The sequence below is a fragment of the Ailuropoda melanoleuca genome, chromosome 15, assembly GCF_002007445.2.
Source record: "Ailuropoda melanoleuca isolate Jingjing chromosome 15, ASM200744v2, whole genome shotgun sequence".
Lineage (NCBI taxonomy): Eukaryota > Metazoa > Chordata > Mammalia > Carnivora > Ursidae > Ailuropoda > Ailuropoda melanoleuca.
Window position 1 is genome coordinate 45,255,246 of NC_048232.1, and position 17,828 is coordinate 45,273,073.

The following is a 17,828-nucleotide window of genomic DNA, read 5'->3' on the forward strand; positions in this document are numbered from 1 at the left end:
GATGGGATTAGATCAATCTATGGACACCTTCAATGTCAGCATGCTGTAGCAATGTAAATCAGTGGTTCTTAACCTTTTTGAGGTCATAGAAACTTTGAGAATCTGATTAGAGGTACCCACTCACTCCCCAAAGAAACACACATGCCTTTCCTATCTGCAACAACTTCATGGACAGTTCTGGGGGTTATGACATTCCTAAGGTTTACCCATGGAGCACTAGCTAAAAACTGCTGATCTAAGTGATTTCTGATTATTAATTCATTAAACATTTATTGAGTGCCTACTGGATTCCAGACCCTGTGCTAGGTAATAGGATGATGTCAATTGCCCTGATCCTCATGGAAAAAATAAAATTTTTTTCATAGTTTTAGATTTTTATAAGGTCTTTGAGTTCAGAAGATGATTGGCTAATTCTTACATTCAACAACAATAAAATTATGGATGCTTATATGGGCCATGTATTGAGAGAAACACAAAAAAGATACGGTTCCTGGCGTCAAGTCTATCACAGAGGGAGAGATGCAAATGACTGCACTGAATACTAAATGTCTCCTAGAAGAAAATGAATGGGAACTTAGAGGGACACACAACACAGCTGTGAATACTAAGCATGACGGAGTTAAGTGGATAGAGCAGCAAGGTAGGAGACCCATTATACATTTAAGTAATAAGAACTTATGTTCAAGCTATTGGCAAGAAAAGCAAAATAAAGACATATCAGTGACAAATTTTGTGGGACGTCAATTAGCAGACCCTAGCAAAGGATACCATGTGTCAAAATGATTTTGAAATTTTCAGTGTAGGTTAGTGTAATACACTTTGGTTTTGGAAATCCAACAAATTCATTTTTTTTACAGTATTTCTTTTAACTTCTTTTTTGTTATTATTTTTTCCAGTTTTACTGAGAAGTAATTGACATATATCACTATATAAAATTTAAGACATATAGCATGATGGTTTCATTTACATATATTATGAAATGATTGACACAATTGGTTCGGCCAACATCCATCTGCTCATATGGATATAATAAAACAAAGAAGAAAAGAAAAGAGGATAAAAATATTCTTAATATGATGATAACTCTTATGATTTAATCTCTTAACAACTTTCTTATATACCACACAGCAGTGTTAGCTATAGTCATCATGGGGCACATCACACCCCAGCTCTTATTTTTCTTATAACTGGAACTTTGTACCTGTTCACCATCTTCCTCCAGGTCCTCCTTCCCCCACTCTCTGTCTCTCTGCCTTTTTCTATGAGTTTGTTTTTGCTTTAGTTTTAGATTCTACAGATAAGTTAGGTCATAGAGTATTTTTCTTTCTCTTTCTGACTTATTTCAGTTAACATAATGCCTTCAAGATCCATCCATGTTGCAGCAAATGGTAGGATTTCCTCATTTTTATGGCTGAATACTATTCTATTGCATAGATATACCACCACTTCTTTATCCATTCATCCATGGATGAACACTTAGATTGTTTGCATGTCCTGGCTACTGTAAACAATGCTGCTATGAACCAAAGGGTGCAGATATCTTCATGAGCTAATGATTTTGTTTCCTTTGGATATAGTCCCAGAAGTGGAATGGTTGGATCATGTGGTAGTTTTTAATTTTTTAAGGGTCTTCCATACTGCTTTCCATAGTAGCTATACCAATTTACACCCCCAATAGTGCACAAGTGTTGCCTTTTCTCCGTGTCCATGCCAGCATCTGTTATCTCTTGTCTTTTGATGATGGCCATTCTAACAGGCAAGAGGAAATACCACATTGTGGTTTTAATTTGCATTTTCCTAATGACTAGTGACGCTGACCATCTTTTCATGTATGTGTTGGCCTTTTGTACATCTTCTTTAGAGAAATGACTATTCAGGTTCTTTATCCATTTTTAAAATATGGTTATTTACTTTTTTGCTATTGAATTGTATGAGTTCTTTATATTTTAGATATTAACCACAACTTTGGATATTAACTCATTATCACCTATATGGTTTGCAAATATTTTTTCCCATTCCATAAGTTGTTTCTTCACTTTGCCAATGGTTTCTTTTGCTGTGCAGAATCTTTTTAATTTGATGTAGTCCCACTTGTTTGCCTTTGATTTTTTTGCTTATGCTTTATGTGTCGTATCCAAAAAATCACCACCAAGATCCATGTCAAAATACTTTCTTCCTATGTTTTCTTCTAGGAGTTCCATATTTTTAGGTCTTATATTAAACTTTAATTCGTTTCATAAACAAATGGATTTAATTCATTTTGAGTTAATTTTTGTGAATAGTGTAAGATAGGGATCCAGTTTAATTCTTTTATATGTGCATATTCAATTATCTCAGTACATTTATCGAAGAGACTGTCTTTTCTATGTTGAGTGGTCTTAACTCCCTTGTCAAAAAAACCCTGACAATTTTTTTTAAGATTTCATTTATTCATTTGACAGAGATAGAGACAGCCAGTGAGAGAGGGAACACAAGCAGGGGGAGGGGGAGAGGAAGAAGCAGGCTCCCAGCAGAGGAGCCTGACGTGGGGCTCGATCCCGTAATGCCGGGATCACGCCCTGAGCCGAAGGCAGACGCTTAACCGCTGTGCCACCCAGGCGCCCCAACCCTGACATTTTTAAATGCAAGTATCAACCCATAGCTCAGGAAGAAAGACTTGACAAAATATTAATGTCAACCTTAAGCAGAAATCTCAGATGTAAACCGCAAAAGCATAAGTACATTGAGAAAATGGTAGCCGTCAAATTTAGTTATTTCCAGAACATCGAAGACCTGACATTCACTGCCTTTGGTAAGATTTTGCTCCTGGTCCCAGAACAATGAAGGTTCACATTTTCACCTTGTGTGAAAAAGAATGAACAGTGGACTTTGACCAAATAGACATTTCAGGAAGGATTTTAGGATGGAGAACTTCGTAGGCTGTGGAGCCGTTCAGAACTGGGTTTAAATACAGAAATGCACTGGCTATTTAAGTTAAACAGTTGAGCAAGTTATTTAACCTCCCCAAACCTCGATTTCCTGATCTGCAAAGTAGGAATAATGACAACGACCTCCATAAGGAAATTGAAAGAATTAAGTTAGTTAACATACATAAAGTCAGTGTCTAGCAACCAAAAAGTACTCCCTGAACAGAAAACACATGTTACTATCTTTGAATATAATATGAATTCTAGCCATGAAAGTAGTGTTCATCTTACTTTAAAGGAAACATTTGCTCACACAAGGAGTTTCTAGGGTCAAAATTTGAAGACCCTGTCACAATTCTGTGATCTCAACAGCCTTTAATCCTATCACTACAGAATTGTTGCAGATCTGATGCCTTGAGCCACATAGCCAGCCACTTCTTTTCTCCTTCTTTTTCTTTCTTTCTTTTAAAGACTTTATTGATTTATTTGACACAGAGAGAGAGAGCATAAGCAGGGGGAGCAGCAGGCAGATGCAGAGGGAGAAGCAGACTCCCAGCTGAGCAAGGAGCCCGATGTGGGGCTCCATCCCAGGACCCTGGGATCATGACCTGAGCCGAAGGCAGACTCTTAACTGACTGAGCCGCCCAGGCGCCCCTAGCTAGCCACTTCTTACAGAGTCTGGCTTTCCTAAGAGCCTTACCTGTTCGCTCCTGGCTGAAGGAATGGTTTTCATACTTGCCGCTCCTTGTAGTTACGCTCACATTGTAGAGGCGGCCTGGAGTCAGGGAGCTGAAGGAACATTCGCTGACAGACTTGGCAATAACCAGGGACTGAACGACCTTGCTGCCGTGAGAGAGTGTCACCACATAATTATCCACGTCTCCAGGAGCCAGCAGCCACGAAATGCTCAGGTAGTCATTGCGACCAGAATTGTTTACCGTCACTCCACTCACACTGGAAGGTACTGGGATTTAAAAGGGGGGAGAAAATTTAAAAAAGAAAGCACAGTCAAAAGTCTGGTGTTATCTACCACCGTCAACAAAAACAGTGTGGACTCAGGAGATCTCGTCTGATTACCTAAGAGGTCAAAGACGTGTGAGGATTTCACTTTTGCTTCTGGAAGCTGAGTGTTCTTAGATCGGGCTAACCCAAATAAAAATGCAAGGAGGTCTTTTGGGTGCCTCATAAATATAAGGATGCCACTACTGCATTTTTATGGTGTTGCTGTTTGCAAAGAATTTTAAGTGGAGGCATTTTTATGTGAATGTGTCAGGAGGTTCCCTCTGTAGGAAAAGGAACAAACATAACAACCCAAATGAATCAGCTTGAACCAAACTCATCAATAAGCAAAGATGTTTGAAGGGAAAGATGAAAAATGCCATACCTTTTCTAAAGAGCTTAGACTTTGGGATAGCTTTGATCTTGTGATGAAGTCATTTATTCCTGGGGAGTCTAATTAACAGGAGAGGTCTTGCATCTGTCCTTTATAAAGCATTTCCTGCCCTCTAGTGGCAAGAAATAAACCTAAAAGCCTACCCTGAAAACAACAAACCTGGAGACTGACCCAACAGTGGGCAGAAAGAGCTATTGCGATGATAATGGCCATTATCATTTGCTTATTTTAATTGGGGCTTAGTGCCACAAACATCTATTGAGAACCTACCGTTTGCCACATATACAAAAATGGAAAAGATATGGATGCCTTCAAGGAGCTTCTTGGCTAGAGGCAGTATGCAAATTAATCATCGTGGATTGAGTAGTAGTTATACATGTATCAGAAATCAGCATACAGTAACTAGTATTGCCAGTAGTAAATACCAGAATCAAATCCTGTAGTGTATGTGAATTGCACTGCTGTTTTCATCATTGGTTCACTACAGCAGCTAAATATTTTCATGTAATTGTCAATATCAGTACATCATATACAATGGACAGGATCCAGCTAGATGACCTCTGAGAATCCTTCTAATCTAATATGCTCCGACTTTGTGATTTAGTCTTCTTTACACTTTACACTTTTACACCTCAAAGTCTTCTTTACACTAACAAGTACTTGTCCATCACCAACAATTATAAATAGCACCATACTGAACAGCTCTGCTAATGTACATGAACGTTTCCTAGACATAAAGTTGAGCATTTTAGCCATAATATTTATATATTGATGTCTTCCTTCCTCCATTCCTCACTCCCTTCCTCCTTTCCTTCCCTTTATTTAACAATCTGTACATCCCTTGGCTGCTCTCAAAAGAATTATGCTTGTTTTCAAAACTGCCAGAAATATTTCCAACTACTAACATTTTATTAGAAAAGATACAATTATCAAATGTTTTGTCAAAAATATAAATTCATGTGTACAAAAAAGCAGACATAAAATTTGTTTTTCCTTTAGAACCAGCATTTTCTCAGGTTGGAACTAGATTTGTTAAGCACATCTTACATCTTTAACTTTAAATATTTTGCTACCCTCTCTAGGCTGGGAGGGTTTATTTATATGTTTCAACCCTATGGAAATAGAAGTGAATAAAGAAAAACTTTCAAAACCTTTCAATTATTTCAGCACTGACCAACATTTCAGCAACCTGTGTAGATGGTAATGATTATCAAGGCTTTAGCCATTGAATGTTTTGCAATCTACCACATACAAAATTTACTAACGTAGATACATTTCAAAATCTCTAGTTATTGTGTCTCTGTAATTATTCTATTGTGTATTTCCCCCCTTTCCCATGATAACGTTTGCACTCTAAATGTGGTTGAGTAAAATAACTCATGCTTATATTTATACATATTTTGCCCTCTCCTCAAAACCTTACGATCATTCTTCAAAGAATTTCTTGTCTTGTTTTTGCATACTTCTGTTCTGTACTGTGGGTCAATTACTGATACCTCTGCTACAATTAAAATAGAGGCATAAAAACAAAGCCCCACTTATTTCAAGTGGTATCAGGAGCCAAACTATGTTAGCATATCACAGCAAGTTAGAAAGCCCTTGACATATTTTAAAATTTGGGAATTAACTGGTGTGGCAGAATCTGACTAGTTGTTTAGCAAACTATTTCCTTCTCCTCATGGACACACAGCAAGGCTATATTTCCCACTCTCCCCTGCAGTGAAACATGGCCATTCAACTGTGTTCCCGCCAATGGAACGTGGGGGGAAGTGATGTGTCCACTTGTGGGTCTGGTCATCTTCCCCCACCCCATGACCTCTATTCTCTGGAGAAATGGACAGAGTTCTGAGGACCTAGAGGAAGGAAGAGCCACAGATGGTAGGAGCCTGGATCCCTGAGTAACTGCTCAGGAAAGAACCAACCCACAGAGCTGTCTAATCAGGAATCCCCATGTTGTCTCGTTGTGTAAGCAGGAAATAAGTCAGTCTGATCTGACTAACACAACTGCAACTCACTGGGAAATGGGTGCAAGGCCTTTCTCAATCCTTTGCTCAGCTTTCTTGCTATTTCTCCTTACCTACTCCGACAGGGATAAATTGCGGGTAAATTACTGGGGATGGATTAGAAACTGGAGGCTTCCAGATGTAAGTTAATGGCAGAGCTAGCACCAGAATCTAGGTCTCCTGATTCCCGAGCTAAGCTTTTTAGTCCCCCAGCCCCAATTATGCTCCACCAATGGCTGATGCCAAGAAGTACTAAAAGAGAAGAAAGAAGGTATTGGGAAGAAGGATGTAGGTAATAATGTTAGCTGCCACAGAATGAGAAAAATGGCACATATCAGTGAATTTCTACCAAAACTATGAAATATCTTTTCAATGACTTAGTTGCATTTCTGGGAGAGCTAATGAAGTTAATGTTCCTTGGGTTCATTAAGTAGATAAGATTCATGATTTTAAAAAAGGGACATATCTATAATGTCTGCAGCTGATACCCAGAATCTGAGCATCAGAAATACAGACATCCAACTTATAACCATACAGAATTAAGTAGACAAATTCACTGACCTGATTATGAGTTCATTAATAATTATCAAGGCTTCTACTGAACGTATTTAATTTTTTTTCTTTCTAAGAAACCGGAACATAAATTTTATATTGTTTATTTATACTCTTTCTTGGTCTTGTGTAGAAAATAATATTTCCTTTTTTGATGCCAGCCCTGTCTGATACATATGACCTTATGCCACTTGTTTGTTGACTTAACTCTTTGCCTTATTTGACTGTGATCTCTCCAAGGTTAGGAAATATTGTTTATGTGGTGTATAGTATTAAGCACTTGTTTAATGTTGCTTCTGAAAAGATATGTGATTCGGGAATTTTACTAACTCAACTTTGGACACAGAAGTTGGAGATCATTTCCTTTCTATGTCTTGAAATAAGAATATGAAAGGGAGTGGAATATAGTTTTAAAAAAATCTCATTACTTGTTTACCTTAGCTGGGACATAAACATTAAGGAAATCATCAACTGAATGAGGGGATAAGCTTAGGCATTAAATGACTATTATGTTGCCACAAAGGTTTTCCTGGAAGTTCTGACACATTTATGGGAGATTTAGAAAATTCAGAATTCATTCTCGCCTACCCTCACCTACCCTCCCAATTTCCATTCCTAGGAGAGCAACATGTATGGATAGTTTGTATTGAAGTCTGGCTTCTAGGAAAGTCAAAAGTGGATCTGTTTTTAGGGTGTTTTTAAAAGTCCTAGAATATACTCTGCAGTTTCCATGTGTTCTTACCTGTCCTTCCCTCCACCACCACCTGTCGGGATGAAATCCCGCCGCTTACTGTCGTCACCACCACAGAGTAGAGGCTGCCTGATTTGAGGGAGTGGAAACTGTATCTGCTGGTCTCACTGGAGACACTTTCATTTTTGATGACCACGTTTTCATGGATCAGTAAGACTTGGTAGAACTCTATGTCTCCCAGTGCCTGGGTCCAGTTAGTAAACAGACTGCTAGTTGTTCCTTGGTTGGCCACATACAAGCCAGTCACTTGGGCAGGCACTAGAACACAGTGGACAAAGAGAAGAAACAAAACAGATGACATTTAGTCACTCTAAAGGAAGTGGAACAAAATGAGTCAAAAATGGAGACAATCTTAAAGTTGTTAAAAATATATCTGTATTTTTTTTACTATAGACTCTCAGCTCTATTTCCTGTGGCAAACTACTCCCATACAGAAGCTGCTGATATAGGAAATCAAAATTCAGATCCATGGATGCGATGATGTGTACCTATAAAGTAGTTTTGAACTTACATTTTCAATAATGAAAGAATGTTACTTCTGAATATTGCTTACTTTATGTAATTTTATCTGTCTTTATCCCATGAGAACCGAGAGCCACATTATCTACATGAGCTGATGGTTGTTATGAGGTGTTATTGGGAAACCCCTTCAACCTGATGATTAGGTTGTAGTTTAGAAAGCTGGTTAATTCTTTACTGGCACATTCACAAGAGCACCATTATTATTATACATGAAAATGCTACAATAGTATAAATTATATTATCATAAAGTAATAGTAATAATAATAATAATAACAACCATAACAACTAGAGTGATAACTACTGAGTGCCTGCTATGTGCCAGTTATGGACTCAATGGTTTTTAGAAATTACATTATTTGATACTCATTCAAAACTCTATAAATTTGATTTAATTATTCTCTTTACTGAGGAGGAAACCGAAGATCATACTATGTAAGTAACTTAGCCTATTATCAAAGTGCTAAAAAATAGTCATCCGAAGTCCAAAGCCTGATCTGCCTAACTTGTGAGCTTGTGTCTTTTTCCTAATTAGCAACTATTGTGATTTCTAACCTACCCATTAAAAAAATCTCTTACATAGATCTTGAAGCTGGCACTTGATCTCAACATATACCTTCTTTGTGCCTCTTCCCTGAATTATGGTAATTAAAAGGATTGGAACTTTGGCACAATCCTTCTTAGAATTTGTTGACTTTTGGATTAAAATACAAATACACTCATTAAAAAATACTACAGTACAGGAATCAGAAGATTCAATTCTCATTCGAAATTTCATATGGAAAGCAAAGGCATTAATACACCAAATAATTTTGAAAAAGAAGAACGAAGTTGGAGATCATCTGATCTCAAGGCTTACTAGAAAGCTACAATAATGAAGGCAGTGTGATACTGGCAAAAAGATAGACACATAGACCGATGGAACAGAAATGAGAGTCCAGTCTCAACACATATAGAGTCCATTGATTTTTTACAGAGATGTGAAGGCAATTTGGTGGAGGAAGAATAGTTTTTTCAACAAAAGGGCTGGAATTATTAGATGATCATATGCAAAGAAATAAATCTTAACCCAAATCTCATACACATAGAAAAATGAACTCAAGATGCATTATGCACCTCAATTAAAAACCCAAAACTATAAAAATTCTAGGAGAAAATCTCCATGATTTCTGCCTTATGCAGAAATTTCTTCAATATGACACCAAAAGCATGGTTCGTGACAGAAAAAAACTGATAAATTGGACACCAAAATAAAAAACTTATGGTCTGTGAAATATACTAATAAATTAATCAAAAGACAAACCACAGTCTGAGAGAAACCATTTCAACACACATTTCTGACAATGGACTAATATCTGGAATATAAAGAATTCTCAAAATTCAATGATAAAAAACAAACAAGCCCATCAAAAAATGGACAAATATTTGAAAATATGTTCTTCCTCAAAGAGGATAACTGAAAGGTAAATAAGCATATGAAAAGATGTTCAAAACCATTAGGCACTAGGAAAAGGCAAATTACAACGACATGATATACCACTACATGCTTATTAGAATGGCTTATAAAAACTCTTGTAATACCAAGTGCTATTGACATTATGGAGGAACTGGAAATCTCATATATTGCTGGTGAGAATGTAATATTTTACAACCATTCTGGAAAACAGTTTGGTAGTTTCTTACAAAGTTAAAAATACACTTACCATATGGCCCAGCAATGTGAATGTTGGGAATGATGAAAATGATCTTAAGACTAAAAGAGTTCCTCAGACTTCCAATTCCTGCAGTATAGGGGGCTTCATACCCCCAATAAACACAACTACATGTGTTGGATAAAATATAAAAATGTAAATGTATGAGTGAGTTGACAAGAACGTGATGAATTCTCAGAGAACTCTCACTTAATAGTAAGTGATAGGTAATCGGTTCACTGAAGCATACTTTCATCATGAGGACATCTTTCAAACATAAATTTAAGCTTTGATTTTAGGACTTTCCCAAACTAAGGAACCTCACAGGTGACCCTGAATAACATTGGATCCTGAAAGGTTACATTCTAAGTGTAAGTGAAATAAATATTCCCTCTCTGCTTCTCATATCACCCCAGCCTCCTTGGCACTCGGTGGAGAAAAAAAATTCCCCTGAGAATTCATAACCTCAAAACAGTTTCAGTGACTTTGCAACCCAAATTCATAAAACCTGGGTGATCAAAAAACCTCAAGTTGACAGTTTAGATTAAAAAGGTCTGGGTTGATTGCAGTCCTGTGCATCTCAAAGAATCAAATGAAAAGAAAATTCTTTCTAAAACCTATCTTTAAACAAGGTGTCAAAGAATTCCTACAGAGTAAGTTTTCAAGGTATATGAGTTTACAGTGAAAAATCCTTCTTTACTTAAGGAAGTAAAACACCATGAGCAGAGGGCAGCAAACTCAATTGACAACAGGATTGAACTCCTGAAGATTTCAGGTATTATAACTATTAGACATAGAAGGTAAAATAAAAATGGTTTATTTACTGATAGGAATAACAGAGGATAATGGAAATATGACTAAAGAGCTACAGAGCAAAAAACAGATTTGGAAAGAGAGCCAAAAAGAATGTCTGAAAGTGAAGAATTAACAATTAAAACTTAAAACTCAATGGATGGATTTTAAAAAGATTGGCCAGTGCTAAAGAAAGAATTAAGGAACTGGGGCGCCTGGGTGGCACAGCGGTTGGGCATCTGCCTTCGGCTCAGGGCGTGATCCCGGCGTTATGGGATCGAGCCACATCAGGCTCCTCCGCTATGAGCCTGCTTCTTCCTCTCCCACTCCCCCTGCTTGTGTTCCCTCTCTTGCTGGCTGTCTCTATCTTTGTCAAATAAATAAATAAAATCTTAAAAAAAAAAAAGAATTAAGGAACTAAAACACAGGGCTTGAGGAAATTATTCTGACTATAGCCTAGAGAGCAAATACAAATGGAAAATATGAAAAAAATATATATATTCTAAACTACCAGAAGGAGAACAGAGAGGGATTAGAGAAAAGGTAAGAGGCACTATCAGAGAGTTAATGGCTGAGAATTTCCAGGGTTGATGAAAGATACTAATCTGCAAGTACAGAAATCATCATGATCTCAAGCAAGTTAAAGAAGTCTATATGTAGGTTATTACTATAAACAACAGAACATCAAAGGCAAAGAGTAAATCTTAAAAGCAGTCATAGTAAACAGATTACCCAGAGAGAAGTAGAAATTAAACTAAAACCTGACTTTTCAACACCAAGAATAAATGCCAGAAAGACTACAATAATATCTTCAATGTGTTGAGAGAAAATAATTTTTCTTTCTTTCTTTCTTTCTTTCTTTCTTTCTTTCTTTCTTTCTTTCTTTCTTTCTTTTTCTTTCTTTCTTTCTTTCTCTTTCTTTCTCTCTTCTCGTTCTCTCTCTCTTTTTTCTTTCTTCTCTTTCTTTCTTTCTTTCTTTCTTTCTCTTTCTTTCTTTCTTTCTTTCTTTCTTTCTTTCTTTCTTTCTTTTTCTTTCTTTCTTTCTCTTTCTTTCTCTCTTCTCGTTCTCTTTTTTCTTTCTTCTCTTTCTTTCTTCTCTTTCTTTCTTTTTCTTTCTTTCTTTCTTTTTCTTTCTTTCTTTCTTTCTTTCTTTCTTTCTTTCTTTCTTTCTTTCCTTCCTTCTTTTTCTTTCTTTCTTTCTTAAAAGAACATAGAATTGTAACCCAGTGAAAATATCTTTCAAGATTGAGAGCTATATAAAGACATACACAGAAAAACAAAAGTGTAAAGAGTTTGTCCCGAAAAATGCTAATAAAGAAATTTGGGGGTGCCTGGGTGGCTCAGTTGGTTAAGTGTCTGCTTTGGGCTCAGGTCGTGATCTTGGAGTCCTGAGATCGAGTACCGCATCAGGCTCCCTGCTCATCAGGTTCCCTCTCCCTCTGCCCCTCCTCTTCTTGTGCTTGCTCTCCCTCTCTCTCTCAAGTAAATAAAAAAGCAAAATGTTAAAAAAAAAAAAAGAAAAGAAAAGAAAAGAAATTTGAAGACTCTTCTCCAAAATGAAGGAAAATAATCCCAAATGGAACTTGTGAGATATAAAAAAGGAAGATGAGAAGATAAATGGCAATTTTTTGTGGGGTTAAAAAGGGAGAGAGAAATAAAGTACAAGACAACAATAATATAGAAATTGGAAAAGAGGGGCGCCTGGGTGGCACAGCGGTTGGGCGTCTGCCTTCGGCTCAGGGCGTGATCCCGGCGTTATGGGATCGAGCCCCACATCAGGCTTCTCCGCTAGGAGCCTGCTTCTTCCTCTCCCATTCCCCCTGCTTGTGTTCCCTCTCTCGCTGGCTGTCTCTATCCCTGTCAAATAAATAAATAAAAAATCTTAAAAAAAAAAAAAGAAATTGGAAAAGGGAGTCTTTGATGATGATTTTGCTTCCTATTTCACTGAGAAAAAGAAGAGCGTTATCAAAGGATAATTGCCCACCACTACCTCTATCTATGCATGCAATACTCTTTTTTTCCCAGCTGACCCTAAAGTTAGACTATCCATGCTCCTTTCTAAAACCAATTACTTCATTTGCACTCTAGATCTCAGAGCTTGCTTACTCATAGAGTAACTGCAGCAATTCTTCCTCTCTCTTTACATCATCACCACACCTTTCTCTTCTAGAACATTCCTGTCAGCATAAAACTTGTTATTTCTTCTATCCTTAAATAAAATCCTCCTTTCAAACATACTTCCTCTTTCAGATGATGCCCTATTTCTCTGCTCTCCTTTGCAGCAAAACTCCTTGGAAAAGTTTTCTCTGCTCTGCTTCCATTTCAAAATAAAACCAAACAAATTAAAAAACAAAACAAAACAACTGACAAAGAGTTGAAATTATTATAATAGAAAACAAACAATAGAAAAAAATTCATAAAACAATGACCCACACATAAAAGGCATTTAATGAACATTTGTAAATTAAATATTCAGTAGACAGGATACTTTTTAAAGTCTAAAATTTATAAACAATATTACCTGTTCTTCCTTTAGTTGAAGATGAATTTTTTAAGTCTCCACTAATACTGGTGACTGTAGCTATGTATTTTCGTCCAGGCACCAGGTCAGTAAAAGTGAATTCTTTGGCATCTTTGGGGAGCGACTTGTGGATGAGTAAGAGGTCTCTGTCAGCTAGTGAAATGATGTATTTCTCCCATTCTGCTACAGGGTTCTGCCACATGACGCCCAGTGAGGTTTCATTGGCATGTTTGACACGAAGCTGGAGGACAGCCAGGGGGACTAAGGAAAAAGCAATGGAGCACTGATTTGACTCAAAAACACTTGAGTATTTCTTAGAGAGCTGTTCTCTTCCAACCACAGGAATGTTCCAGTTCAGTATTTCTTTTCTGAATGTGTATGAGCTCTCAGGAAAAAGGAAAAAAAAAAAGCTAATCACAAAAACTGTGTGTACGTGTGTTTAAAGATTTTACTTTTAAGTAATCTCTACATCCAACATGGGGCTTAAATTCACAACCCTGGGATCAAGAGTTGCATACTCCTCTGACTGATTCATCCAGGCACCCCAAATTTTGTTTATATATCCTATCCAGAAAGGAGGATTCAAAACAATACTATTGGAAAATGCTTTCCTGGGTCATTTGTTTTTGACCACATATTACTTTGAGTGTTTTTTGCTTCGTATGAATTCTATGATATGAAAATATTTGATTCAATTGTGTCATCCACAAAACCACTGAGAAAGGTCCATTCTTGATATTTAGATTAAGTTAAGAATATTTTTTACCCCATTAGATTAGAAAGGCAAAGTGCTTCTTCTCTTCATTTCTGAGAAATGGACACTGAGGTATCCATGAAGTAAGGACTCCCATCTGATTAAGGACTCCCATTATCCAAAGAATTAAAGTTGTTTCCAGTTCTTTAAAAGGTTTTATTATTACAATTTCTAGGAGACATTGCTAAGAGTGAAGTACTGGTCCCATAAAACAACAGGGAAACAAAATTATGGAAGAACCAAGTGTGTAAGATTATATTGATTTTTGCATCAAAGAAATTTTCTGTAATTCCATTCTAATTGAGTCCCTAAATCTGTATATTCCTTCTTTAATATACTGAAATGAATTGGATTATTACATCAAAGCCTACTTCAACTAACCTTATTCACCTAGAGGTACAGTTTAAGAAAAGTTTTCCTGATAATTATACCAACATGCTGAGAGCCCCTACTGTTTCCTGACAGTATTCCAAGTTATTTGAGGTGAATGAGATAAAATATTGGAGAGGACATAGATGTGTGTTCTGTGAAATACTAAAAGTAGCTTGGTTTAAGCTTATATAAGTCTTTGACCATTATCCAAGGGATATTAATATTTGGAAAATGAAGATATGACTGGAAGACTCAGTCGGCAACCCAAAGAGGTGTCTTGGTCCTTTTCTTTGACAGTCCTCTAAGAAGAACATTGAATCAAAATAGTTATTTCCTTATCATCAGGCAAGACTAAGAGAGAAGATATTTGAATTTCACTCCAAGTATGGAGTATTCCATGTCATAGAAATGTTGAGCTTGGAAGGACAATTCTCTTATTTGAAAGTTGAGGACAGACTCAGAGGGGTTGTGACTTGCCCAAGGAATTACAGTATAGTGGTGATAGCAAGAATACCAAAACCCATGTCTCTGGGTCCTCATTCTCCTCTACCCTAAAATCCAAATATATCCCTCTTCCCTTTAATAACCTTTCTTTGGTACGTGAAATTTCCTCATTAGTCGACGTTAGGTCAAAGCAATAGTTCTCTAACACGGATCACTAGCAAAAAAAAATTGTCAACTGTCTTTTGTCTTCTGTGGGAAAGATTCTCTGATCATTTTCTTCCTATTCTTCTGGTGTTTAAAATGTCTTTCTTTTTATAAAATAATGGACTTACTAGTTGAAGCAATTTTTCATGTTCTAATTTGATAAAATTAAACATTACCAAAACTAATTCGGTCTAAAAGTCTATAATATCTCAAATTCAGGGAACATGGTGGGGGGTCGGCAGTGACAGCTACCTGGGTTACTTGGGAGAGGGACCAAGTTCAGGTTCCAACAGTCATTAACCCCTTCATGTTTGCTTACCTGTCCTGCCTTGGCAGCGCTTGGAATTCTTCAGATTTCCACTCTCAACAGTGACTTCTACTTCATACTGCCTTCCCGGTACGAGCCCCACATCCTCTATGGTATGGTGTGTTTCCTCCTTCCCCACGGTGATGTTGAGCAGCAGCACGGAATCATTGAAGAGCAGGATACGATACTGCTCCCAGTCTCCAGCAGGGGGCGACCAGCTCACTACTAGGGACCGTATCGAACCATTGCTGTTTACCTCCAGGTTCCCAACTTTCTCTGGAACTAAACGGTGAAATGATGTCAAAAAGGAGATTCTAAAAACCAAAAGTAAGGATACTGATTCACTTTTCATGGGCGACAGTAGATAAGAGACCTAATACCTGCAATTCAAAACATTTCTATCCCCTCCGATGTTTGTGGCTTGCAAATGAATATTCTTTCCTCATTTTGGGAGACATCTGACATTCAAGAAATATATGCTAAAATCATCTTGGTAATATATCAGTAATGCGATCTTCTGTAACACTGTTAATAACCTAGCGATATGAGCGCTGTGTTTCATTGACCGCACACCAGCTCTAGAGACAATATTGATGTTGCTTGTAATGATGTTGACATTGATGAATGCGGTGTTTTTGGTAGAGACACTGCATGTTGTGGTCATGAAACAGTCCTCCCTTTTCCAACTGACAAGATTAATCTTCTTGCTATATAGCTCTGGTCTAATTATTCCTTTGCTTAAAAACATGCAAGGTCTCTCCATTTATAACAGAATAAAACATCAAGTCCTGGGTGTGGCATTTGTAGCTTTCCAAAATCAGAGCTCATATCCTTCTGGTCTTGATTCTGACTACTCCCTGCAGCCGCCCTCCCTGCTTCCCCACTCTCTCCAATGCTGGCCTCCAGTTGCATGTTCTGCAGACCTTTAAGTATCCTGGGCTCTTCTGCCTCCAAGCTTTTGCTTCTATTAGTCCTTCCACCTCAAAAGCCCTTCCCTCTTTTCCCTCTTCGCTTGCCTCTTGAGCCTCACATTTTTTTTAGGTCCAGTTAAAGCCCATTTCCTCCGAGAAGCTTTACTGATTTTCTGAACAAGAATTTTGTTCTCTTGTTTTTCTAACCATATGGCTCTTACTTGGAATCTCTAACAGCACAGAGAATGGACTCTGGAATTAAACACTCTGGTTTAAATTCCAACCCTACCATGCATTGGCTGGATGACTATGGACAAGTTATTTGATCTCTCTGAATTATCTGTAAAACGATGATAATAACAGAACCTCTCTCATGATAATGGTGTAAAATGTTTGATTAGTACCTGATACATGGCAATACCAATGCAATTACTCTTACTAAAGTATACTGGTTTTATTTTTTGTGTGTATAGTCTGCATTTGTCTGATTAAAATGTAACTTCCTTAAAAGCAATGGTTGGCAAAGTAAATATTTTAGGCTTTCCAGGCCACATATGGTCTCTGTCTCATATTTATCTTTTTCTTTTTTTAAAAAAATCTTTTAAATATGTAAAAACCACTCTTGGTTTGGGGCTACAGGTTACAGGCCATACTGGCAAAGGGTGTAGTTTGCTGAACCCTGACATTTTAACAACTTCCCAAACTCATAGCACAGTAATTTATACATAGTAGGCACTGGATAAATATTTGGTGACATAAATTAATAAAATAATTCATGGAAAACATGGTTAAGTGCTAACTGGCTCTCACTATAAGAGCTGATCAGAAATGTTTTATTCATTAGTATCGATGCTAATGCATTTATACTGTTGAAGTGGTGTGACATGAAATAGCACAGGGCAGAGCCAGTTATGCACATCATTCAGGAGTCACTCCAAACACATCTGCTTAAATAACTCAGATGAATGCAATTAACCTTCTATTTCACTCTGTATACGGGGCTCTGGTCCATAAGCACCCTCAGTTATGTAAACCATATTTCCCAAATTGGAAAAGTAATCTTCCTTATAATTTATTTTGTTCTGTTCTAAGATGGATCAGAGAATGATCTGGGCAACCACAGAATATTCTGGAGCCCTACACTCACCTGTTCTGCCCACTGCCATCTTCTGAGCAGACAATTCTCCGGAGACACAACTGATGGTAATTTGATAAAGTCGTCCAGGGGTTAAATCTTTAAATTGGGTTTCAGTAACCTGGGGTGCTAATATTCTGGATTCTTTGATAGTCCCTTGGTGAAACAGGGTAATGTTGTAGGAATCCACATTTCCAGAAGGTCTTTGCCACTTGACTTTTAGAGAGGTCAAAGTGCCATCATTTGTCACCTTTAGATTTGAGACTTCCATGGGGGCTAAATAGGAAGAAAGGAAAAGACACTTTAACTCAGGATATTGTACCCGTCTTATTGTGCCCAAATTTTGACCTGCATTTTAATCCCTGAAAGAAGGAAACAACAACTTCACGAGCACAAAGAATACTGCAAAATCAAATAAAGACTGGCTGGCTGGTGGAAAAGAGTCAGGAGCCTGGATTCTGGCTCAACTTGGCCATTAGTCAGCTGGGCAACCCTGGACAGCTCTGTCTATCTCACTGAGCCTAGGGATCCTTACTGGCAAATGAGGTCTTGGAATGCTCAAAGAAGTCTGTC

General features: G+C 37.4%; 1 protein-coding gene across 1 annotated transcript in view; it reads right to left on the reverse strand.

Annotated features, from left to right (window-relative positions):
• The window catches only part of PTPRB (protein tyrosine phosphatase receptor type B), a 110,049-nt gene that overhangs the window by 51,196 nt on the left and 41,025 nt on the right, over positions 1-17,828 (reverse strand). The window contains exons 7-11 of the mRNA XM_002915613.4: positions 17,268-17,531; positions 15,222-15,491; positions 13,129-13,389; positions 7,597-7,863; positions 3,607-3,870 (exon numbers count right to left, since the gene is read on the reverse strand). Of these exons, the coding sequence (XP_002915659.2) occupies positions 3,607-3,870; positions 7,597-7,863; positions 13,129-13,389; positions 15,222-15,491; positions 17,268-17,531 (1,326 nt within the window). The remainder of the gene's footprint in view (positions 1-3,606; positions 3,871-7,596; positions 7,864-13,128; positions 13,390-15,221; positions 15,492-17,267; positions 17,532-17,828) is intronic.